This window comes from Camelus bactrianus, chromosome 6, assembly GCF_048773025.1.
Source record: "Camelus bactrianus isolate YW-2024 breed Bactrian camel chromosome 6, ASM4877302v1, whole genome shotgun sequence".
Taxonomy (NCBI): Eukaryota; Metazoa; Chordata; class Mammalia; order Artiodactyla; family Camelidae; genus Camelus; species Camelus bactrianus.
In genome coordinates, this window is record NC_133544.1 from 94,454,797 (window position 1) to 94,472,493 (window position 17,697).

At 44.8% G+C, this 17,697-nt stretch overlaps 1 protein-coding gene across 11 annotated transcripts in view; it reads left to right on the forward strand.

Annotated features, from left to right (window-relative positions):
- The window catches only part of LOC105068527 (ubiquitin carboxyl-terminal hydrolase 3), a 207,438-nt gene that overhangs the window by 109,167 nt on the left and 80,574 nt on the right, over nucleotides 1–17,697 (forward strand). For 4 of the 11 annotated variants that reach the window (XM_074366383.1, XM_074366384.1, XM_074366385.1 and 1 more), the window contains one exon: nucleotides 5,186–12,052. The exons of 6 other annotated variants lie outside the window; for them this stretch is intronic. In XM_074366383.1, the coding sequence (XP_074222484.1) occupies nucleotides 8,071–9,249 (1,179 nt within the window). In that variant the 5' untranslated portion in view covers nucleotides 5,186–8,070 and the 3' untranslated portion in view covers nucleotides 9,250–12,052. Of the gene's footprint in view, nucleotides 1–5,185; nucleotides 12,053–17,697 lie in introns of those variants that run through there. One more of the 11 variants, XM_074366382.1, reaches the window with a different exon arrangement.

A 17,697-nucleotide genomic window follows, 5' to 3' on the forward strand; every position in this document is an offset into this window, starting at 1 on the left:
TCCTCAGTGGCTGCACCAAACTGCATTCCCGCCAGCAGTGTAGGAGGGTTCCCGTTTCTCCACAGCCTCTCGAGCATTTGTCATTTGTGGACCTTTGAATGATGGGCGTTCTGACTGGTGTGAGGTGAGAGCTGATTGGAGTTTTGATTTGCATTTCTCTGATAGTTACTGATATTGAGCATTTTTTCATGTGCCTATTGATCATTCATATGTCTTCCTTGGAGAATTGCTTGTTTATTAGGTCTTCTGCCCATTTTTGGGTTGGGTTTTTTGGTTTTTTTCTTATTAAGTCATATGAGCTGCTTATATATTCTGGAGATCAAGCCTTTGTCAGTTGCATCTTTTGGAAATATTTTCTCCTATTCTGTAGGTTGTCATTTTGTTTTGCTTATGGTTTCCTTTGCTGTGCAAAAGCTTGTAAGTTTCATTAGGTCCTGTTTGTTTATTCTTACGTTTATTTCTGTTGCTTGGATAGACTGCCCTAGGAGCACATTGTTGAGATGTATGTGAGATAATGTTTTGCCTATATTTCCTTCTAGGAGGTTTATTGTATCTTGTCTTACGTTTGAGTCTTTGATCCATTTTGAATTTATTTTTGTGTATGGTGTAAGGAATTTAGCTTCCTTGCTTCATTGCTTTACATGCTGCTGTCCAGTTTTCCTAGCACCATTTGCTGAAGAGACTGTCTTTATTCCATTGTATGTTCTTGCCTCCTTTGTCAAAGATTAGTTGACCAAAAGTTTGTGGGTTCCTTTCTGGGCTCTCTGTTCTGTTCCGTTGGTCCATATGTCTGTTTTTGTACCTATTGGTCCATATATCTGTTTTTGTACCAATACCATGCTGTTTTGACTACTGTAGCTCTGTAGTATTGTCTGAAGTCTGGGAGGGTTATTCCTCCATCCTCTTTCTTTTCCTTCAGTAATGCTTTGGCAATTCTGGGACTTTTGTGATTCCATATAAATTTTGGTATGATTTGTTCTAGTTCTGTGAAATACGTCCTGGGCAGTTTGATAGGGGTCGCATTAAATCTGTAGATTGCCTCGGGCAGTATGTTCATTTTAACAACACTGGTTCTTCCAATCCAGGAGCATGGGATATCTTTCCATCCATACATATCGTGTATTCACGGGTTTTGCGAGCGCTTGGATTCTGTCCCCTTTCTGATGCAGGAGTGAGCGATGTTGGAGTGCAGCACCTGGAGGGTGTCCTTGTCGTAGAAGTGTTCCACAGGATGGGGAGGCCCGTGGGGCAGCGCTAGAGTTTAATTTAATCCGAAGTTTGGATGAGCTACTTCGTGCTTTCAAGTACAAAAGAAAGGAAAACAGTGTTCTATGTGTAAATTTTTAACGGTAATGTTGCTGAGAAGAGGTTGACTCCGTGGATCTTTAGTTTTCATCTGAGTGCCTCCTCAGAGTCTGCTGGACTTGATGTTTGAAGACCAGACTGTGTGTAGTTAAAGCTGGGAGTTAGTGGGACAGATCTGTGAGTCCAGGAGTAGGAATAGGGTTCTGGGCAGGAATGTGATGTTTGTGGTGGGAGGGGCCAGACCCAGCCAACCCGCACTACTGTCCGTCCAGGAACCGGTGTGGAGAAGGTGGTAGGAGCCTTAGGGACGGGGAGCAGTCGCAGAGTAGGGAAGAGAGACAAGGAAGAGGGAAGCAGTCTCTTTTTCTGCCCCTCTGTGCTGCCTGGGGCACCCACTGCGCTGGAGAGGAGATGGCCGAACATCACCCGTGTGAGACTCGGGCTCCCTGGAACCACCGACAGCAGGAACGGGACATGGCAGTTGAACGGGTTGATCTCTTAAGCTGAAGCCACAGCAAAGGGAGAAAGACGTGCGTGCCCGCAGCAGCCTCACGTCCACTTTGCACCTGTGGGGGGTGGCGTGGGGCAAGCAGATGAGGCCCAAAGAAATTAAAAAAAAAAAGCAAGCAACTGAAAATGTACATCTGAAAACATCGGGTTATTCTGCCTGGCTGTTACAGACATTAAACAAGAACCAGACACCACCACGAAAAGGGAGCGGGTGAACAATCAAAGGGAAAGACAGGCCCCGTTTTGCGTCGTGAAGGTTTGGAGTTAAGGCTGGGTGTAAGTCGCTGACCCAGTCGTGTGGCGGGTCACTGGTTATGGCTGGGACGCTGGTTGTCCACAGTTTCACATTTGGAAGCTGGCGTACCTCCAGCGCGTGCATCGCTGACTCTGGGTCTTAGGGATGCATCGGTGGGTTAAGCTGACACTTCCTTTCCTGTTACAATACAGAGACCTGCGTCCCAGGCTGGAGGTCTGGTTTTACTCCTGATCACCTTTGTGCCTCTAAAGCGCTCTACTGAAACAGACCTGAAAGGGGACAGGTGCACACAGGGTTCCCGCAGTCTGTCACATGCTCATAGTTTCCCTAAAATCTTAATTTATTTTACAGTTTATGTAGAGTTTTCAGTCTAGCCTATAGAATATTTATATTAAACGTGTGCCTTTTAAGTTACCCATGAATAAGATATTGAAGAGGGGGAGGGAGCCCTACCTCTTCCGTCAGTTAGTGGGCGAGACGTGAGTGCCCGTGCCCTAGACACGGGGCCACAGACACCCAGCTCGGGGGCTCCTCTTACTTGTTAAAGACGAGCACTGACTTGTGTGGGGCCTGCGTTCCCTCCTGGGCGATTATTCTGTGAAATCTCATGTGACACTTGCTGTAAGGAACTCTTGCTCTGATTACAAAATCAAAGTATATGACAAACTCTTTCTTACAAAATGGCTTTTAGATGTTGTGTAATTCTTACCCATAGAGGCCAGTCACAGAGGACTTTGCTCAACAAAATTTATTACTGTAGAGGCTGCAAATGATCAAATTCTGTTTGCTTGAAACATCCTTGGAAGGTGGTCATCAGTACGTGACATCTCGTTACGCTGTCATCTCAGCTTTTGCCTGTGAGCCTCACTTTCCAGTGTAGGCTTAAAAACCATTAAGCCTCTGGCCACGGAGGTCCACGAGGCAGTGAGCACTGCCATTTGCCATCTGCCCATTTTAAGGCCTCATCAAAATGAAAGCACAGACTGTACAAGAAAAGAAAAAAGGTTTAGTCGTTAACTCCAGTACATAGCCAAGCTAAGGGAGAGGCCTCATTAACAAATGAGATTTCAACAGCTTTTTTGGAATGTCAAAGGTGAGACAGGTTGAAAAGCTCTAGACTAGATGTGCTGCATGATGGCGTCTGAAGATGTGGGGGGCAGGCAGTCTTTCTCGGAATGGTGGAGGCTCAGAGTCAGCAGCTGTTCATAGTTGACACCTTAGATACAAGGTTTCCATAAGCAGGGTGTAATTGAAGGGCTGGTCATCAAATTGTGGTACAGATCAGTCCCCCAGCTCCCCTCTCCCAGCGACAGTGCACACGCTCACAATGTGCGCACAGATGTCCTCAGAGCAGACGGAGGTGGCACGTGTTATTAGGCAGAATAGGCAAAAATTGTTTCTGCTTAGGATATGAAACTAAATTCTGATAAGGGTTTCAGTACCGCAGGAAAGTCCTCCTTATCTGGGGATGGGGAGGGTTTCCTCCTCAACAGTCAGATTCCCTTTTGTTTACACCAAGGAAGCCTGCCCAGCCTGGTCAAACACAGAGTCTAGAATTTCCAATTTGAGACAAAGCCCTTCCAGGAAAAAAAAAAAATAGACCAACTAACAGAGCCGAGAACAGTAATCCCCATCTTCCTGTATTTTCACCTTTTTTTAAAAAACATTTTTTATTGATTTATAATCATTTTACAATGTTGTGTCAAATTCCAGTGTACAGCACAATTTCTCAGTTATACATGAACATACATATATTTATTGTCACATTTTTTTTTGGTGTGAGCTACCACAAGATCTTGTGTATATTTCCCTGTGCTACACAGTATAATCTTGTTTATCTGTTCTACAACTTTGAAATCCCAGTCTGTCCCTTCCCACCCCGCACCTCCTTATATAAACAGACAACCAAAGGGTCAGTGGGTTTACAAGGAAAATAGACAGAATGAAAGAAAAAAAATGGGCCTTAAGGAAACAGCTGATGCAGAAGCAATGATATTACAAGAAAAGGCTATGAGATTTATTATTATTTTTAAAAAAGGATTACTGAAATGAAAATCTAAGAAAATACAAGTGAAGTAATCTTCCAAAATGTACAGCAAAGACCAGAAGAATGCCGGAAGAGATACATGGGAAAGGAGTCTATGAGGTTTGACACTTGACTTAATAGAAGTGGGAGGAAAGCAACAAGAGAGAAGTGTGAAAACAGAAGGGAAGGCAACTCCCGGAGGCAGAGGTGACACGTGTCTTTATACGAAAAGGGCCCCTTGAGAGCCAGCACGAGTAACAGAAGCAGCTCATCCATGGGTGTGCATTTGTGGAGGATCGGTGCTTCAGGGATGAAGAGGAGACTGTAAAAATGTTCAGAAAGGGAGAAAACAAATTGTCCATCGACGAAGAAGTGTCCAGCTTACAGCGGCAATGTCTTCTCAGTTTTAACACTGGGTATTCTAAGTATTACTAGCGAAATCCAAAGGGTAAACACACTTTTTTTTTTAACCCAGATTTCTGTATCTGACAAACTACCACTCAGTTGGGACAGCAGAATAAAGGCGTTTTCAGATGTACAAGGCCTGGAAAGATTGGCTTCCCGAGTACTGTTATTAGGAAGGTAGTTGGACGTGTGCTCCAGCCAAACAAAAGAATAACCAATAAAGACAGGCTTGGCCTTTTGGAAATAGAGGACTCAACCTAACTGGGCATCAAAGCAAACCCAGGAAAAATGGGAATAAAATAGGTCCAGACAGCAATCGTTCCAAACTGGAGCAGGAGTGTGAGACATCTGAGGGAGAGGATGGATTGACAGCTTGGGGATAATCTGTTACCCCCCCCCCACCAGAAAGAAAACCGTTAGAAACCCCAGTAAAAACTCCTATTTTAGCCTAAATATGGGAGGAAAGGCCTTGCTTTTAAGCAGTCAGTGAGAAAGAAATGGGTTCATTTAATCTTAAAACTAGAGGGTTTTTTTTTCGTTTTTTAGTTTCTCAGAGTGGTCACAGGATCATGGCATTGAGCTTGTAAAGAATGAAGTGTAACATTAGCACACCTCTTGGCCTGGCATTAAATAATATTTATACATCATAATGTGAATGCTGGTTGTTGATTTTCAACTTTTAGAACCAGTCTGTGATCAGAAAGGTTTGGTTGCTGTTTACTTCAAGATACGAATGCTGACAGCCTTGATGCTGTTAAAGGAGAAGTGTGGCTGACCCCAGGTGAGCTGCGGAAGGGCAGAGGAGAGGTGTGTGATGGCTCCAGTATCTGAAGAATTGAGACGCAGACTCAGCTTAGTGGAGCAGGGAATTTATATTCTGTATCCTTGAAATCGTAAGTAATTATAAAACGGCTAAATACTGAGAGGGACAGGTGAAGATTAATGATGATGAACTAAATTTTAATTTTTAAATCTAGGAAAATCAGTAGATACTACGTCAAGTCGTTAAATCTAGAAACTTTTAGATAAGAGTGTATTATTTGGGGACACAGAGAGAACTATCAGAGGAGCAAAAAACGAGAACAGTCGGAAGTTCTCTGGGGGATGGGCTCAGGGTGTGCAGGAAGGGTGCACACACATACATCCTACTGTACTATTAGATTTGTCCTACGCGTACATATTTTGAGAAGACACCAGACAGGCAGCTGGCCCCCGGGCCCGTCTGCCAAGCCCCGAAGCGCTGATTAGGGGCACGGGCTCTGGAACTGGACCACCGAGGTACGAATCTCAGCTCCCCCACTAATTGTGGGAGGTAGTTTTCTCATTTTTAATATGAAGGTAATGGAAGTACCAGGCCACAGGGTGTCGTGAGGTCAAGTACGTAACGTACTTGCAAACAGTGCCTGGCCCCGGCAGTGGCTCTTGCCGCTTAGCCACTGGAATAGGGTCCAGGCGGCCGTTCAGTTTACGCTCATGAGCTGGGTCACCACAGGGGGAGCACGGGAGGCCGTGTCTGTGCTCAGCAGGGGCAATGCTGTCCTGCTGTGTGTGAGGAGAGTGGGGAGACCCTGGCAGCTGGGCCCGGGTTCTGGTACCTCTTATAAATGATCCCGCTGTCCCCAGGTCACCTCTCCAGGGTTAGGAACGTAACGCTACGTTGAACTGTTTCTATGGGAAGACAGATTCGAAGCAAATTGTCTCCGTTTATACTAAATTTTACAGGAACATAACTAATGTAACACTAAGGTTGGCAGGTATTAAATATACAGATCGGCCTTTAAAGATGTTTCAAATAACTAATGTATTTCGATGGCATTTTGCAAGAATGTATTTACAGAACTGAGCAGTTTGTTGAAGAGTATGAACTATATGGAATATAAACATGAAATGCTTTTAGTTTTCTCCAGTTACTGTGTTCAGCTGAGCTTTTACAAAAAATCTCCTTTTTCTTTTATTAGTTCATTTCTTGATCGATCCCATCACTCCCTAGTTACCTTTGGTTGTTCATGAGTTTAGCCCAGTTTGAAGCTTCCGTCTCAGGCCCAGCCTAGAAGTGTACCTTTTTCTATTTCCAGCCATACTGGAGTAACGGAGACCAGGTTTGCCCTTCTGCCTTGAATAACTACAAAATTGAAAATACACATGGAACAACTTTCTTCAGAGACTAGATACAGACAGCTCAGGTCCGTGATCCTGAGAGGAAAGAACCAAACAAGCAAAGTCCTAAAATTACAGCTCTCTGCCTAGAGGCGTTTTCTAGAGAACAGGGTGAGACAGGGGGACCCAGGCGCTTTGAGATGGTCTCTCTTGGGATGCAGTGGATTAAACAGGTGAGATACAGTCTAGGAGAGAGAGCGGCTGCACAGAACGGTAGTTGCAGAAACTTGCACAGTGGTGCCCTTGAGTTTGTCACTGATTAAGACGCACTCACACAGAGTGAAACTCTGCAAGGCCCGATGAAGAACGACCAGGTAACTGTAAGGAGACTTGCCCCCAGACCTCACACAAGAGAGACTGGGGAAAGCTGCAGCCTCTTGAGTAGCAGGGTGGAGACGCTCTGTAGGACACGATGTGAGTTAAGTAGCTATCCAGAATGGTTGTGCGAGTAGGGCCCAGACTAGCCCTAACGTAATGAGTTCTCTAAACCTGCCCTAACAAAGCTTAACGACAAGCCTAGTGAGGGTCCACCTGCACTGCAAAGAACTTAACTGTCTGTGGGCCACGGCCCAACGTGCTGTAAAGGGAAACAGCAGAATGCAGTACACAGCACATCAAACAATGTCTGGCAATCAATCCGAAATTTATACACAGGATGAAGCAGAAACACGTGACGTAGGGGGAGAAACCGTGACTAGATAGAAGCAGATACAGCAGAGATGGTGGAATTTGCAGAAAAAGACTTCAAAACGACTTTATATTTGTGCTCAAGGATTTTTAAAGTAAAAATGTACGTAAGGAGAGAGCTAGAAGGTGTAAAAGAGAACCGCCTGGAACTTCTAGAACTTCTAGGGCTAAAAATCGGTCTCTGAAATGAAAAAAACTGCTGGGCGGAATTATCTGCAGACTAAACGCTGCAGAAGGGAAGTTCGGTGCATTTGACAACACAGAAGTAGAAATTGCCAAAACCAAAGCCCAAGAGAAAACTTGGGGCAGCATCGAGTGGTCTGACAGAATATAGTGAAGGTCTCAGTGCTCACAGTCAAGGTGGGGAAAGAAAAATACTAAAAAAAAAAAAACAAAACCCGTCCTGTACAGTTAGTTCTGTGACAGCTCTGGCCCCCCCCCCCCAATCCGCAGGCTCCAGGAGATCCAAAAGCACCAGAGGGTGGAGGGCAGGGTGGGAGCGCATCCGCATGTGTGCAGCCCAGGGTCCCTGTGTGTCTCCTGCACAGGGAGGGTCCCACAGGGCCCTGTGCACGTGCGCATTATTTGCTCACAAGATTGTAGAGACATGTCCTAGCAACAGGCCAGTGTGCATTTGGCCTTCAGCAGATTTGGCAGCTAAAGGACAGCACTCAGAGCCCTCCTCTCTACCCGACAACTGACCTTGACCTTACCTAAGTGCCCTATGGGCGACTACCTGAGCACACCCTGCCCCTCAGCCCCGCCCCGAGCCCTGGGGGGCCAGCACCTGCCGCGAGGGCCCGGCCACCTCCAGCCCACTCCCCGCCATCGCCGACTGCCCCTGGCCGGCCCGGGTCGCCCGGCTCTCCACCAGCTGCTGGCCGCTCGCAGGCCAGCCTACAGGTGTCCCGTGACTTTACATCGACACCTTGTAACAGCGCTTCACAGAAGATGCTCCCTGCTCCCGCGGACCCTGCGCTCCTTTCTGGGCATCCTCAGCTCCACCTGTAGTCTGATCCGTCGGAGGAGGGCCGTGCTACGCGCCCAGACCTCCACGCTGTCCTGCAGCTCAGCGTCTCCAGTGGGCACAGCCACCGTCTGTGCGGTGCAGGAACAGCCCCGCACTCCTGCGCTGCCCGCAACGCCCGGGTGTGCCCTGGACTTGTGCACGGAGGCGGTGTCGAGGGCCCCTGGTGAGAGCGGGAAAGGGTTGGGCAAGCAGGGGGAAGACCTGGCAGTCCCAGAGGGGGAAGATCAGAGGAGCCCGGATGGCACTGGGGGTGAAGAACCCGAGATGAGGCACCTGTGGGTCCAGAGAGGCCCCGTTTCTTTCATTCCGAGGCCCGGGTCTCTGCAGAGGAACCTCTGTGCCAAGAACTCAGAAGACGTCTGCGTGGAGAAACCCCAGACCTCTTGCGTGAGCTCCTGCCCCCGGAGAGATGCCATCAACAGCTCGTACAGCTCCTCCCAGGGTTCCCCGCCAGTGCGGAGGAAGAGGGGTCGCGCACGCAGCGGACTGCCCCCGAAACCCTTGAAGAAATCGAGGAAGGAGAGCCCCCAGCCTCCCGCTGAAACTCCGGTGGTCTCACCGCAGACGAACTGGCCCGACAGGGATGCAGACACAGCCAGAGGGCCGAGGGGAACCGAGGGGAACACATCCGATGGTCCCAGGCCCCGAAGACGCAGGTTTCCTCTGCTGCCACACAGGCGAGGGGAGCCCCTGAGGCTGCCCCCACCCCCTGAACTGGGTTTCCGAGTCACCGCGGAAGACCTCGACATGGAGAAGAAAGCAGCGTTCCGGCAAATCAACAGCATGTTATGGGGTGAGACGGAGGCGGGCCTGGCTCCCCCGCCCTCCCCGGACGCTGCGGTCACCCCCTTGGACACCACTCCACCCTCTTAGCCTCTCCTTTCGGGGGCTCCCCAGACCACCAGTGGGAGCATCTTGCCCCCTCTGCAGGCCCCGCAGACGGCCCCCCATGACGGTGTGGCCTTAATCATCCTCACCACCAGCCTGTCTGCACTGAGCTTCTGTGGGCCTAACCTAACTGTGACACTTCCTGCTAACCCTGGGACCTCTGCGCAGCCCATCCTTGCGGTCCCTCATGGGCAGCAGTGTGGAGCCGCCGCCTGTGACAGCTCTTCCCAGTATCGAAAGAAGGCAGCTCCAGCCCCAACCTCGGACCCACTCTCCACTCCAGGTCCGCTCGCCTTCCAGACCCCCCCAAAAGCATCTTCTGATGGTTTGTCATCAAGAAATCCCACCATGGGCACTCATGCCAGCACCCAGCCGATGTCTTCTGCCACCTCTACTCTGTTCCCCCGTGGCTGTGCAGCTACCACCTACATGCCCAGCGTTGTGACCAGGGCTGGGCCCAACACTTGGCGGCACTGCCCAAGATCTGCCAGCTCGAGCCCAGTTCCCTGCAGGTTCGGGGTCTCAGCTGCATGTAAGGGTGGCAGGAGCCAAGTGGGTGACTTTGAGCTGTGCCGCCTCTTTGCAGCTCTTAGCATCACAGGAGGGGCGAAGTGGAGCCCGAGCACCGCACCACACGCTGCCGTGGGGGACGCCGGGGCCTGAACACCTGGGGCCCTGTTCACCAGAGCACCCCCATGCTGGCCACGGGACCCAGCACCAAGCAGCAGCCTGGGTTTGGAGGCACTGCTGCCCCCATCTTAAGTCCCACCCCCGGGGGCGCCCCCAGGCAGAGCCCCTCTGCTTCCAGCCAAGGGCCCGGCACCTCTCCCAGCAAGGCTGGCATGTGTGTCCTGGCCTGTGGCAGCAGCCCTGCCTGCACAGCGGGCACAGGAATGAGCAACCACACTGTTAGGGCCCGCCCATCACCTGTCCAGGGCGTGGCTGCACACAAGGCTGCTGGGCCATCCAACAAGTCATCTTCCTCCAGGTTGGGATCCCCTCCCTTGGAATCTAAGAGGCGGATCATGGCCTGAATTGGTGACTTCGGGAGACACAGTCAGTGTCCCCTACCTCCCAGGCTGGACTTCGTGCAGGCAGGCCCCATTTGGGGGTGAAACACAAGCCTGGCCCTAACTTCTGGAATCCCGGAGCTCCCTGCCTGCGATCTTGTCCCCAGAGGTGGTTGACTTGAGACTGTTACCTGATCCCACTGATCCCAAGTGGTCAGAGTCCTCAGGACAGTAGACAAAGGCCCTTGTCCTGTCCTCTCCGGCCCCAGAGCAAGGGGCACACCCCTGCTGCCTACAACTGACTCCTCCTCTCCCCATTTTCCTCCCAAAACCCTTGTGTTTTTTCATAGCTTATAATAAAGTTTTGTTCTTGTTTGCATTAGAAAAAGACCAGAACTTTTCTGAATTTGGTAAAAACTAAGCCCTAATGCTTTAAGGCATTTACTCTACGTAATAAGTTAATTTCTATCCTATGCGTCTAAGAGCAAAGTACTGTCATCGAGACATTTTAAAATACTCATTAATTTCACTTTCTCTTAGCTTTCTTCTCTCACAAAACTCTACTTAAGAAAGGCTACTAACCAGTTAAAAAAATTAAATGTTAACAACAAACTTGTAGTGAAGGTAGAATGAACTGCTAAAAATGCTCAATCCCAAAAAAAGAACGAGTAATAAAATAGATGAGAAAGACAGAAAAACATCAAAATGGTAAATATAAACCTAACCAGAATGGGTCATTATATTAAATGTAAAATTTTTTATGGAATTAAAAGACAGAGATTGGTTTACAAAGTAAGACTCAATTACATACTGTTTATGAGCCCTACTTTACAAGGGTACAGATACGTTAAAACTGAAAGGATGGAAGAAGACGTACACGCTCACAATAAATAGGAAAGCTGGACTGGCTCTGTGAATACTGGAAAACTAGGTTTCAGAGCGAGGAACGATGTCCCTGTGAGGGACATCGTGAAATGACAGAAGGGAAAAGAGTGATCCATCAGGAGGGTGTGACTTCAAGTGCGCCTGCCGCTGTGAGAGCAGAACTTCAGATGCTTGAGGCAGAAATTCTCAGAACGAAAAGGAGAAATGAGTAAATCCACTGTTTCTCCTGGAGATTTCGTAGTTGATGGAGCAAATGGAAAGAAAGTAAGTGAAGATACAGAAACCTTGAAATGTATTTGGAACAGCTTGGCCTGAGTGATCTTTTCGGAGTACTCCGCCCAATGACCACAGAATTCAAGTTGTCTTTAAAGTTTTTACGTGGAATAGCCATCAGAATAGGAAGATGGACCATAAAATAAATTTTAATGAATTTTAAAGGATTGAGATAATACAGGCCATGTTCTCTGACCCTAACTGTTAAATTAGAAACCATTAACTGAAACTTACATGCAAACCCTCTAGATACTTGGAAATTCAAAGAATACTGGGTACACCTATGGGTCAAAAGAGAAATCAGAAAATATTTTGAACTTAAGGAAAATGAAAACAACATTAACTTTTGTGAGACAGTGCTAAAGCAACAGAGCAATCAGAGTTTTAAAAGCTTTTATGAGAAAATAAAAAGATCTGCCATCAGTGACTGAACCTCCACTTTTAACAAAGAAGAGGAAGTTAGTGGAAAAGACTTGGTATCAACAATAGAGAAGCATTAATAAAACCCAAAGCCCATATTTTGAGAATGTGAGAAAAAAAAAATTAAGACTGCTAGCTAACCTGATAATCAAGAAACAAAGAGAAAAAAAAAAAGAAGACACAAATTGCCAGTATCGAGATAGGTCATCACTGCATATCTTACAGATATTAAAGGGTTATGAGAGAATCTTAAAATAACTTCATGTCAGGAAATTCACCAAAAATAACACTAGAAGAAATAGAAAATCTAAAATACTTTCACTTTATATATATATAAATGAGTATAAAAGTTAGATGAGAAAGATAGAAAAGAAATATCAAAACGGTAAATTTAAACCTAACCAGAATGGGTAATTATATTAAATGTAAAGTTTTCTATGGAATTAAAAAACATTATATATTCATATTTTATATATATATTCATATATTTATATGTATATATATATATGTGTGTGTGTGTAGATATATATATATATATATAATTGAATTTGTAATTAAAAATTTTTCCAGAAAGAAAACTTTGGGCATGATGGATACACTGGTGAATCTACCAACCATTTATGGAAGAAATATTACCAATCCTACCTAAGTTCTTTGAGAAAATAGAGGAGAGGACAGGTCTCAAGTTACTTGATGAGGGTTCCATTATTTTCCTGCCAAGTCAAAGATACTAAAAGAAAAGGAATCTACAGACCAGTATCTATCATGAAAATGTATGTAAAAATTCTTAAAATTTTAGCACATTATACCCAAAAATATATAAAAAGATAAGTTGGGTGTGGGAGGTGAACTGTCTGGTACATGAGCTCCCTGATGGATATTCTGTTCGAGGGTGTTACTGGGAATGCTGGGAAGGGGGCCTGAGGCAGGTGCATTTCTTCTTTTGTCTTTTGCTTTGTGTCTGAAATGCCAAGAGTCTTGGGGAGAGATGACGGGGTAGGGTTCTGACTCTGACTTGAACGACTGATGTAACGTGGCGGGAGCGTGAAGACCTCCTGCCTTCCCAGCTCTGCCACTTCCTTGTATGGGCCCCAGCCCTGTCACTCACCCACCCTGGCTGAGTGGCTTGACGCTGTGCAGAATTAAGTGATGAGAGCTGTTGTGCACACCGTGGATTCAGCCCTCAGTGGTCAGTAAACACTCACTAAATTTTTTTTAATTAAAAAAGATAATGTCACTAAATGGGGTTTATCTGATGTATAAAACAACATAGTTCATCATATTAACAGAATAAAAGAAAAATTCCATGATCATCTCAATATTGGCAGAAAAAAACGTTTGACAGAATTCAGTGTTGATTCATGATTTAAAAAAGAAAAGAAACTCTTAGTAAGTTAGAATAGCAGGGTGCTTCCTCAGTCTGGCCAAAGGCTTTTATAAAATTCCTACTGCTGACATCCTCAGTGATGAAAACCTGAACCCTTCCCACAAACAATGCAAACAAGGCAAAAATGTGCACTTTCATTGCTGCTATTCAACATTGTACTGTAGGTTCTAGCCCGTGTAGAAAGGCAAGAAAGAAATGAAAGGCACATGGGGTGGAAAGAACTCTATTCACAAGTGCCACATGAGCACGTTCAGACAGAGTCTTAAGACGTTTACCGAAAACATCATTAGAACTAGTGGTTGAATCGAGCAGTCTCTGAATATGAGGTCAACATATAAACCATCAGTTGTCCTTCTGTGTACTAGTGATGAGCAACTGCAGAATAAAATTTAAAAATCACTCCCATTTACAGTAGTGTCAACGAACATGAAATATTTAGGAATAAATTTGACAAACTCTGTATAAGATCCATACACTCAAAACTATTAAACGTGGTGGAGGGAAATGAAAGAAGACAAATCAATGGCGAGGTGCATAACATGTTTATGTATTAGAAGATGTAGAATTGTTACAACGTCTTTTCTCCCCAAATTGACCTATAGATTTAGTGCAATCTTCGCTAAAATCCTCGCAGCTTTTTGTTTTTGGTGTAAAATGGCAAGGTGATTCTTAAATTTATGTAAGATGCAAGGAACAAAGTTGGCTGAATTACGCTTCCTGATTTCCAGACTTACAATAAAGAAATCAATGCAGCATCATCCTGGTGTGAGCACAGACATATAGAATAGAAATTCCAGAAATAGACTCCCACGTTCATGGTCAGGGAAGTGGGGAGGGGCAGCAGTGGAAGTCCCACTTGTCATCTGGTTATAAGACATACAGAATTTCAGAAGAATCTTGGTCCTATTTTTATTAGCAAATGTTATTTTAGAACAGATTTTATGAAGTGCTATTTTATGCCACTAAATAAACCCATAAACTTAATGGCTGCAATCTGGGTTGATGTAGATTTGTTTTACACTTTAAGCCTCACTAACTGATTTAATAGACTCACCAAAGGCAATTTCAGATACTTCCGTAGATTACAAATGATCAACCCCTGTTGTTTTTAAAATAAAATGAAAGCGAAATAAAATGTCTATATGACATTATTTAAATTTAATTATATTTAATTCCTGTAAAACAGCAGATAAAGTGCCAGAACTTAGAACTTGTCTTCCATGTATTTTTAAAATCGAGCTGCATAATTTATAGTGCCTCAATTCACAATTAGCTTGTTTTTTGGAAACCAAAAAAAAAAAAAAAAAAAGACATTTTCTAAGTTAATTCACATGATACTTTTGATTTTAAATAATAAAGGTCATAGCTTCACTGTGTACCAAGTTAGCATTTGGTAGTTTAAAATAAAAACAACTCTATGATTCTGTAAGAGAGCGTTATAAATAGCTTTTAGATATAAAACATGTACATACACACGCATAAGCACATTTAATCATTAAAAATTGCTTGTCAGGACAGTCATGGAAATGTCCTCGTCACGATGTTTCTCAGGTCTATTTCAGACTTAACATGTGTTACTGTATTTATCTTTATCTAATCAGCCCTTGCTGTGAGGTTTGGTTATTTTATTACAAGCAGCTGTGCAAAGCATTTTCTTTTAAAAAGGACATTTTTTTGTAGCGCTGCCTGCCATCACTCATACATTGCACGTTTGGGCAGCAAGTTAAAAGCAAGTCCACTGTAGAACTTGATGAGAGACACGATGTCACTATAATTTATGTCCGTGGAAAAACTACTCTTTTGGGACAGTTTAAACTGAAATCACTAATTTTTAAAAATCGTAACAAAAGATACATTGAAGTGTTTTCAACCAGGAAACTTCTTATGCTGGGTTTAACTGTGGCTGTATTTACTGTTCTGAGAGTTAATAGCGTGCCAGCGTTTAGTTTGTTCTGATGCTGAGAAGTGTATACGTGTTCGCGTACACATTTAGTGAATTTATAAGACTGTCAGAATGCTAAAATTCCAAACCTGTGGCCCAAATGGGAACTTCTGGGATATATAAACTCTTTAAGCCAAAACTTAAAATCTCACTGCAACTTTTGTATGACAGCCTGAAACAGCATCCGACGTAGTTGACTTGCGAATCTGTGCTGGATCCCGGGTCTGTTCGTGGCGTCCACAGATGGGATGAGCGTTAATCTCACGGTCTTGTATTTTGTCATCGAGCCTCAGGTGGATCACTGAACCTGGGAACTGTGTCCAGGGTCACATGGCTCACGAGGGATGTTTGATTCTAGTAGATGTATCGATTGCCTCACTCCACCACTCAGAATTGTTGTTAGTTAAGAGCAGTTCTTTGCTATCGGGGAAGTAATCTTCACAGTGTAAACCCGTTGGGTTGACAGCGTGTAAATGGTCACCAATATAAATACTTTTTGACTTCTTGTGTTAACTGTAGAGATGCTGGAACAATTTGCCATTTTATTAGCTGTCTCAATTTATTTTTGTTTCTGCCGCCACTCTGTTAATTCGGATATCTGTGACCTGCTGCCTGAGCTCATCCAGCACCTTGTGATTAGTCCCTGGGCTTCTGTCCTGTCTTTGGTATGTTTATGTCCATATGGTGTCTGGCAGAGCAGTGTTACTCCAGAACCTTCAGGACCTCAGGTTGCTTAAGCAGAGAATGTACGAACTCACCCTGGCGTTTGAAGACCTGGATTTCGCTTCCCCGCTTTGCGCTTCCCACCGCACATCTGTGCCTCATCTCAGCCATCTGAGAGCTTGCCTGTCGTTGGGAGGGCTTTGAGTTGAGCTGCAAGTGGTTGACCTCCTTCTTCACTCCCCGTCTCATCACAGCCCCTTGGCCCCCTCCCCCTCTGGGAAGACTCTCCCTGCTCCCCGACATAAGCACTTGGTTTAGACCGCTTGGAGTACCTAATAGTTTTCACCCCAAATCACAAAATCTAGGAAATTAAGATAAAATAAGTTTGTGCGCACCATCCATCCTTTTTCACACTTTTGTACTTCTTTCCTGTCTGGTTTCTGATACAGTCTTGTGCACTCAAGGTGACACACATTTCTTTTGTTACATTCTTTCCACTAATTTGTTTGTATATGGATCTTTAAGAATACCAGAAAGGATATTAGTTTTATTTCCATTTTAATTCTTTTGAAGTGTAGTTCTTTTCACTCTAATAAGTGAAAATCAGTTCTTCTCACTCTTTTATTTCTTGACTTTCTTACACGATTTGTTTACATATTGATAGTTTGTTTCTTTGAATTATGCTTTAATACCATTAAAATATGGTTTATATGCAGGACAATTGCTTGTCTTAACTTTACTCTAAGGAATACAAAGGTTATCCAGGGTGTGTATGTAGATAACCTTGATGGTTCTGAGTGTTAATTCACACGCAGCCCACGTGTGGATAAGGACACTGTTCCAGTGAGTGGCTTACAAAGCTGCCTGTCGCCTGCAGTCCTTCTTGGCTCTCCGACACCAAGATTTGGGATCAGAGAGGAGCAACCAAGCCCCAGCCAGCTCTTTACCATACATGGGCCGCCTGCATCCCAGCCACAGTCTTGCAGATTTCTCCCTTCTTGCATCTTTGATCAAACCCCAGAGTTTATTTTCTGTTTTGACAGATGTTCCGTGGGCTGTGCTTGTACACTGAACATAATACAGGGGAAGATATTATTGATAGGCTTGGTTTTCAGGAGATAAGTCATGATACATTGGTAATTATGAATGTCTGAAATCAGAGCATCTGATAGATCCTGAGAGCTGTCGTTTGCTGGGTTCACGTCACACTGCGTGGCGAGCCCTAACCCGCGCATCTGTGAACCGCAGCAATGGTGCTTGCCAAAGTCACTGTTCCAAGTTTCTCTTGGAGAAGAAACCCCTTTACATATAGTCTGAGGTTGAAATGTTTCTTCAGTACAGGCTGGCTTTTCATTCTGTATTTCTGAAGGTCTCTTGTCGAGTCTTTGTAAACTTAATAATTCCAAGTAATGAAAAGGACCTCATTTAAGGAATTAATATGATGAGTTATTTTCTAAAGAGTATTAGGCCCTTGTGTACTTTTTAAAGTGATAAATCATACAGTGGATTTAAAGGAAAAGATAAAAAAACCAAAAAGCCGCTGGTAATAACAGCTGGTGTAGAAACACACGTGTGACTGTTCTCATTAAATGCTCATCTGTGCCGTGCGTGGTTAAAGCACAGCCTCGCAGGGAAAACGAGAAAATTAAAAAATTGCTTTGCTGCCTCCATATTAAAAGGTCAGTTTTATGGCTTTCTTTCTTTGCCTTTAGGGTTTTATGATACCTTTGTGCCAGATTAGTCAAAACATGTGTCTACATCCAGTGGTGTCTTACTCTTAATCGTGCTGACGTCCAATGTTCTTCTGTTTTTTACTTCCAGTGTGTGTCCTCCTTGGTAACCCACGTGTCCCC